The following is an 8,449-nucleotide window of genomic DNA, read 5'->3' as shown; positions in this document are numbered from 1 at the left end:
CTTATGATGATGATGATGATGATGATGGTGGTGGTGGTAGTGATCCTGGTTGTTGCGATGCTGCTTATGATGATGATGATGATGGTGGTGGTGGTAGTGATCCTGGTTGTTGCGATGCTGCTTATGATGATGATGATGGTGGTGGTGGTAGTGATCCTGGTTGTTGTGATGCTGCTAATGATGCTGCTTATGATGATGATGATGATGATGCTGGATGATGATGGATGATGATGATGATGATGATGATGATGATGGTGGTGGTGGTAGTGATCCTGGTTGTTGTGATGCTGCTTATGATGATGATGATGATGGTGGTGGTGGTAGTGATCCTGGTTGTTGCGATGCTGCTTATGATGATGATGATGGTGGTGGTGGTAGTGATCGTGATCCTGGTTGTTGCGATGCTGCTTATGATGATGATGATGGTGGTGGTGGTAGTGATCCTGGTTGTTGTGATGCTGCTTGATGATGATGATGATGGTGGTGGTGGTAGTGATCCTGGTTGTTGTGATGCTGCTTATGATGATGATGATGGTGGTGGTGGTAGTGATCCTGGTTGTTGATGCTGATGATGATGATGATGATGGTGGTGGTGGTAGTGATCCTGGTTGTTGCGATGCTGCTTATGATGATGATGATGATGGTGGTGGTGGTGGTAGTGATCCTAGTGATCCTGGTTGTTGGTGGTTGTGCGATGCTGCTTATGATGATGATGATGATGGTGGTGGTGGTGGTAGTGATCCTGGTTGTTGTGATGCTGCTTATGATGATGATGATGGTGGTGGTGGTAGTGATCCTGGTTGTTGTGATGCTGCTTATGATGATGATGATGATGTGGTGGTGGTGGTGTAGTGTGGTTGGTAGTGATCCTGGTTGTTGATGATGATGATGGTGGTGGTGATGCTGCTTATGATGATGATGATGATGATGATGATGATGATGATGTGGTGGTGGTGGTAGTGATCCTGGTTGTTGCGATGCTGCTTATGATGATGATGGTGGTGGTGGTGGTAGTGATCCTGGTTGTTGCGATGCTGCTTATGATGATGATGATGATGTGTGGTGTGTCCTGGCTTTGTTGTGATGCTGCTTATGATGATGATGATGATGCTGATGATGATGATGATGATGATGGTGGTGGTGGTAGTGATCCTGGTTGTTGTGATGCTGCTTATGATGATGATGGTGGTGGTGGTGGTAGTGATCCTGGTTGTTGTGATGCTGCTTATGATGATGATGATGATGGTGGTGGTGGTAGTGATCCTGGTTGTTGCGATGCTGCTTATGGTGATGCTGGATGATGATGATGATGATGATGATGATGGTGGTGGTGGTAGTGATCCTGGTTGTTGCGATGCTGCTTATGATGATGATGATGATGGTGGTGGTGGTAGTGATCCTGGATGTGGTGGTGCTGTTGATGATGATGATGATTGATGCTGGCAGTTTGCAGATGTTGGGTCTTAATGTCATATCAGCTTATGTGTGCAGTAAACTGTTGATTTCCCCCCAGTCAGTTGTTGTACCATATCAGATATACAACTGACATGTCTATCGCTGCCTGACAAGTGTTATCTCCCCTTGACTGTGACTCACCATGTTTTTTTTGTTCCATCAATATCCACGATTCTAAACAAAACCAAACTGAGCTATACCGAACCCTGATTATGTGTAATTATTGTTCCACTTCATTTTCAACTCTGAGAGACAAATGGGTGCAAAGTCTTGTCACACACCTTGTTTAAGTTCTAGACATCCGCAGAATAATTTGTTTTGAATGGCAGACATTGTTTTATCACCTGGGCTCATTTCACGCCCTCACTTTCAGCCCTGGACTATCATTTTACTTCTCAATGGTGGAAGTTTTCGCTCTCCCCACGAGATGTTGACATTACACTGGCTCCCTCTGTTGGTGATTGTAAACAGACTGATTGAATTAATGGACAAATAAAAGGAGATAGAGAGAGAAAAAGACGAGAAGCACTTGTGTGGAGCACTCGGGAATACTTGTCAGAGCTAACGAGAGAAAGTTGTGTTTTCTCTAAAGCGCTCAATTACCTGTGTCAGGGCTGTGTTGCAAAATGTAGATTGAACCGAAAATAAAAATAAGGAATCGATTTGCTCACTTTTGCCCTGTTTATTTCTCTTTCAAACTGACAACTTGCTTACTTTGATTAAGTGAAAAACAGTTAAAAATCTGGACTGAAGTAAAGGATGAACATTATTTGCAGATAGCTGTAAAGCAAATATTATCATTTAGTGTATACAAAGTATTATATTATCCTTGTTCTTTGTTTCTACAAGCATCAGAAAGTAAACAGATAGCTGTGAGAATGTGGAGAAAACCTTGTATCATCGCTTCTTTCCCGACTGATTGTACAGGAGCATGTGTTTCTTGTAGGGCTTGAAAGACTCCCATGTTGTGTTTTATCCCAACTGAGCCATGAGCTGAATAAATGCTCATCAGACTCCCATGAAACACTGCAACTGGACTTGTGAAGAGAATCTAAACAGTTTGGCTTGAGTGAGTGAGTTTGTCTTGAATCATGCCAACCAGGGGTTGGAAGTGTGAGGAATATAACGATGACTCATGGAAAAACATGCCACAGAGGAAATCTTTCTCTCACCATCGTCACTCTCACTCAGTCTGACCATCTAATCCCCATTCTTGCATCTGTTGAGGAATCACTGTTTCATCCATTTGCCTTGCTCGGACAGCCAGTAGTTGGTAGTTACAGTTCCCCGTGTGAAGCATCTGTGTTGATGAATTACCTTACCATTCATATATTAAATGTGCAAACATCTTTTAAACCCTTTCGTTTGCTCAGGTTACCCCTACTTCCCAGTATTCTGCTGACTTATGTTCTGCTGACCATTGCTCGATCTGCTCACCTTTGTTCTGCTTACCATTGCCCAATGGGAGCATGGTGGGTGACCTGGCTAAGGTGCCAGGCTAGTGATCCACTGAGCTTGAGCCCACCTGTGACCGGGTGTAAACACCTTGGAGTCAACTTTGTGTGCAGACTCTCTCAGTGTTCTCACAACCCCTAGTGTACAGTACACAACCCTGTGCACTTAAAAGTATCCACGAATCCGTTGGTATATGACCAGATGGTGGCCACATAAATACGTGCAAACACCTAGTTGCAGGTACAGCAACATGCAGTAAAAAAGTACAAAGTACTGTGACCATCTGTCCGAGTCCACCCAGCTGTGAATGGGTACCTCATAAAGATGGGAAAAGCCACATTAACTCAGTGCGCCTTGTGGCTGCAAGAGTTGTATGATTCCCAGGGAGTTGAGATTGATAATTCTATGTGCTGTTTGAGACTGACATCCAATGATCGAGGGAAAAACAAAGCGCCTTTGAGCAGGTGATCTGGATATTGGCGCTATATAAATATATATAAATATATAATGTATATATATATATGTAACATATGCTGTCTCACCTCTGTTCTGCTTACCATTGCTGTTTCTACTCACATTTTTTCTGCTTACCATTGCTCACCTTTTTTCTGATTGCCATTGCTCAAACTGCTCACTTCTGTTCTGCTTACCACTGCTCACCTTTTTTCTGCTTACCATTGCTCAAACTGCTCACTTCTGTTCTGCTTACCACTGCTCACCTTTTTTCTGCTTTACCACTGCTCACCTTTTTTCTGCTCAAACTGCTCACCTTTGTTCTCTACCACTGCTCACCTTACCATTGCTCAAACTGCTCACCTTTTTCTGCTTACCATTGCTCAAACTGCTCACCTTTGTTCTGCTTACCACTGCTCACCTTTTTTCTGCTTACCATTGCTCAAACTGCTCACCTTTGTTCTGCTTACCACTGCTCACCTTTTTCTGCTTACCATTGCTCAAACTGCTCACCTTTGTTCTGCTTACCACTGCTCACATTTTTTCTGCTTACCATTGCTCAAACTGCTCACCTTTGTTCTGCTTACCACTGCTCACCTTTTTTCTGCTTACCATTGCTCAAACTGCTCACCTTTGTTCTGCTTACCACTGCTCACCTTTTTCTGCTTACCATTGCTCAAACTGCTCACCTTTGTTCTGCTTACCACTGCTCACATTTTTTCTGCTTACCATTGCTCAAACTATATATAACAAGTTTTATGGATAACAACTTCTTTATTTTCGTGAGTGCGACGTTTCGATACAGATTCTTGTACCGTTGTCAAGCAAGAGTGATACATGAAGTGTAGGAGCTGCATATATATACTGTATATAACAATGAAACAACATAATAGACAAAGGAAACAACATAATTGCCATGATTGGCTAAGCAGTAAGCTGATGAAGCCAGTAAGTACATAAAGGATAGTGAATGGAAGCCAGAGATGTAGTTACAATGAGATGTTTATACAATGGATGCTAAGTTTATACAATAGACTGGGCTTGGTGGAGGAGTGGATCATAAGCAGTCGAATGAAGTATCCTTGGTCACGGTTGATGGTAGGCTTGTGGCGTTTGATGTGAATGGCTTCTGTGAGCTTGCGTTTAGTGAAGTCCGTTTGGTTGTTGGCGAGAATGGTGATGTCGGACCACTCTATTTGATGATTGGGGTTGGCTTTGATGTGGTCAGAGATAGCTGATTTGGTGTCGGAATTAGCAACAGAGGTGCGATGTTCTTTGACTCGGGTGTTGATGGGTCGGGATGTTTCACCTATGTAGCATTGTCCATAAAACTTGTTATATATTGTACGTCTCAACTTCTAAAATGCCACTCAAACAAGTTAATTGCTCAAACTGCTCACCTTTGTTCTGCTTACCACTGCTCACATTTTTTCTGCTTACCATTGCTCAAACTGCTCACTTTTGTTCTGCTTACCACTGCTCACATTTTTTCTGCTTACCATTGCTCAAACTGCTCACCTTTGTTCTGCTTACCACTGCTCACATTTTTTCTGCTTACCATTGCTCAAACTGCTCACCTTTTTTCTGCTTGCCATTGCTCAAACTGCTCACCTTTTTTCTGCTTGCCATTGCTGTATCTGCTCACCTACTCCTAGCTGTGACCTGCTCACTATTGCTCTGCTTGCTGTTGGTCCGTTTGCCTGTGCTGTGTTTAACCCCATCAGTCATCAGCAGCTGTGTTTTGTACACAAGTTCTGCAGGCATCCACAAAGCTGCAACATCTTGTTCACATCCAGGTCTATTTCAGGTCTGAATTGTACAACAATGTCTATTTCCAGAATGAGTGATGTTGATCAATGCCAGTCAACTCATGTGCTCCTTCTACAGGCCTGATAACCTTCAACATATTATCAAACTTTGGGTGATGCAATTAAGCTCTTCCAGTATCTATGACAATGTTACATACACACTGGGAGACGGATGATTATTGCTTGTGAATTGACGCCAGAAACATGGGTGTTGGGTGCAGGCAGACATGCTACAATATAAACATGCCAACTCTTATACCATCATGAGGTGGATGTGATGCAAAGATAACAGACTTGTTTGGAGCACTGAACAGTGGTATCGTTTTATAAGAAAATATATATTTTTACTGAAAATTGTTTCAAGTCACAATTTTAGAGGATGAGGTGGCCATAATAAAATCAAATCAAATCATTCAAATCAAATATTTATTGTGCAAACGTTCCATACAGAAACAGTGACAATATTCTATAAACTACATAAACAAGATATATAATGAATCACATGTATATGATGAGCAATAAAACATATAATAATACAAATGTGTATAATAATAATAATAATAATAATAATAATGGCCTAGCACAATCAGATCTTCTATATTTGTTTAAAGTTGTACATGTGGTAGCAAATAATTTCTATAGTATTTGGATCATTATTTCTAAAAAGGAGGTTAAATTTTTCAGTGGTAGTAAGTCTGAGAAAGTTATTAATTTTAGAGGAAAGGGAGCTAAATAAGGACTTTCTTGCATCTGAATATTTAGTGCAACACATGAAATGGTGTTGTTCATCCTCAAGGACAGAGCATTTATCACACAGACGGTCCTCCAAAGGTGTAGGTGGTCTTGTTCTCCTACCCAGTTCAATTTTTAGTCTATGGTCACTCAGTCTTAGTTTTGTGAAGTGGATACGGTGTTTTTTTATTTTGCAGTGTTGCAGGTATGGTTCAAAGTTGATTTCAGATTTAAATTTTCTATATGTTCTAAGTTTGTTCCTTGAAATTAATGTGTTTGGATTATCTTGAAGAGATGAGTGGAATATGTCAGTAAATTTCAATTGGAGGTCCTTCAGTACAGAGGAGGAAGTAAGATTACTTTCCTTGATGTTAAACTTATCTAAGAGGCAACTGAGTTTATAGTACCATCCAATTTTGTGTTTGGCAATCTTTATTGATTCATTAAAGGCATGTTTTAAAATGGTATTTGGAGATTGTAAAATATGATTGTAGAATTGAACAATTGATTTAATTACTCTGAATAATAGGGGAAACAAACCAAGTTCTGCTCTGCATGCCCAGTTATGCGTTTGCTGAGAAACTCCCAGAATACGTTTACAGAATTTCGTTTGTAATTTTTCAGGTGGGAAAGAATCTATATGTCTCTGCAGAACAAAATCAATTCCCCATACTTCACTGTTATACAGAACAACAGGTTCAACAATTCAATTAATATCAGCAACTTTTGATGCACAGGTTGTAATGGGCTTCATGGTTAGAACGGGTTGCCAGTCTATTGCTATTGTGAGATGGTAGAGGGGTGGTCAGGTTTGACTGTGTCCCATTATCCCAGTGTCCCATCGTCCCAGTGTCCCATCATCGCTGTGTCCCATCATCCCAGTGTCCCATTATCGCGGTGTCCCATCATCCCAGTGTCCCATCATCCCAGTGTCCCATCATCCCAGTGTCCCATCATCCCTGTGTCCCATCATCCCTGTGTCCCATCATCGCGGTGTCCCATCATCCCTGTGTCCCATCATCCCGGTGTCCCATCATCCCTGTGTCCCATCATCCCAGTGTCCCATCATCCCTGTGTCCCATCATCGCGGTGTTCCATCATCCCTGTGTCCCATCATCCCTGTGTCCCATCATCCCTGTGTCCCATCATCCCGGTGTCCCATCATCCCTGTGTCCATCATCCCTGTGTCCCATCATCCCTGTCCCATCATCCCAGTGATGATCATCTGTCATGGCCAGATGCTAGTTTTAGAACCCATTTTGAAGAAGAAAGAACCCCTTGAGGATTTTACCAATTTTACCAATTTTGTAACCAAGTTAACATCTACCCACCATGATATTCAACCTTCCCTGATATCCACATGCTACATTAAAGGTGAGAGAGGAGTGTCCATTCCTTCCCAATCCATCCCATGGATACTTTACTTCTCCATCCCTTACTAATCCATCCCATGAGTACTTCACTTCTCTATCCATCCCATGGTTACTTTACTTCTCTATCCATCCCTTGGTTACTTTACTTCTCTATCCATCCCATAATTACTTTACTTCTCCATCCATCCCATGGTTACTTTACTTCTCTATCCATCCCATGATTACTTTACTTCTCCATCCATCCCATGGTTACTTTACTTCTCCATCCATCCCATGGTTACTTTACTTCTCCATCCATCCCATGGTTACTTTACTTTTCTCCATCCATCCCATGGTTACTTTTTCTCCATTCCTCCATCCATCCCATCCCATTACTTTACTTCTCCATCCATCCCATGGTTACTTTACTTCTCCATCCATCCCCATACTTTACTTTCCATCCATCCCTTTACTTCTCCATCCATACTTTACTTCTCCATCCCCATGGTTACTTTACTTCTCCATCCATCCCATGGTTACTTTACTTCTCCATCCATCCCCATGGTTACTTTACTTCTCCATCCATCCCATGGTTACTTTACTTCTCCATCCACACTTTACTTTCTCCATCCATCCCATGGTTACTTTACTTCTCTATCCATCCCATGGTTACTTTACTTCTCATCCATCCCATGGTTACTTTACTTCTCCATCCATCCATGGTTACTTTCCATTCATCCATCCATCCCATGGTTACTTTACTACTTTCCATCCATCCCATGGTTACTTTACTTTATCCATCCCATGGTTCCATCCATCCATCCCATGGTTACTTTTACTTTCTCCATCCATCCCATGGTTACTTTTACTTTCCATCCATCCCATGGTTACTTTTCTCCATCCTTCTCCATCCATCCCATGGTTACTTTTACTTCTCTATCCATCCCATGGTTACTTTACTTCTCCATTCTCCATCCATCCCCATGGTTACTTTACTTCTCCATCCATCCCATGGTTACTTTACTTCTCCATCCATCCCATGGTTACTTTACTTCTCCATCCATCCCATGGTTACTTTACTTCTCCATCCATCCCATGGTTACTTTACTTCTCCATCCATCCCATGGTTACTTTACTTCTCCATCCATCCCATGGTTACTTTACTTCTCCATCCATCCCATGGTTACTTTACTT

At 41.8% G+C, this 8,449-nt stretch overlaps 1 protein-coding gene across 1 annotated transcript; it reads left to right on the top strand.

The window, feature by feature from the left end:
• Nucleotides 1–251: 251 nt before the first annotated feature.
• Nucleotides 252–7,121, top strand: LOC124260999. The gene is made up of 3 exons (XM_046695322.1): nt 252–489; nt 1,148–1,287; nt 6,738–7,121. Exons 1-3 carry the CDS (start codon nt 252–254, stop codon nt 7,119–7,121), a joined length of 762 nt encoding a protein of 253 aa, XP_046551278.1.
• The last annotated feature ends 1,328 nt before the right edge of the window (nt 7,122–8,449 follow it).

The sequence above is a fragment of the Haliotis rubra genome, unplaced genomic scaffold, assembly GCF_003918875.1.
Source record: "Haliotis rubra isolate DU_JTF1 unplaced genomic scaffold, ASM391887v1 Scf119, whole genome shotgun sequence".
NCBI lineage: Eukaryota > Metazoa > Mollusca > Gastropoda > Lepetellida > Haliotidae > Haliotis > Haliotis rubra.
Note: the sequence above shows the minus strand (reverse complement) of the source record. Positions and strands in the feature narration are given on the sequence as shown.

Excerpts from the sequence above, each read along its gene's own strand:
- LOC124260999 (XM_046695322.1), top strand. The coding sequence starts at position 252 with ATGGTGGTGGTGGTAGTGATCCTGGTTGTTGTGATGCTGCTTATGATG. Across the intron at positions 490-1,147 it reads TGATGATGATGGTGGTGGTG|TGATCCTGGTTGTTGTGATG; the intron begins GTAGTGATCCTG and ends TGGTGGTGGTAG. Across the intron at positions 1,288-6,737 it reads TTGTTGCGATGCTGCTTATG|TGTCCCATCGTCCCAGTGTC; the intron begins GTGATGCTGGAT and ends CCATTATCCCAG.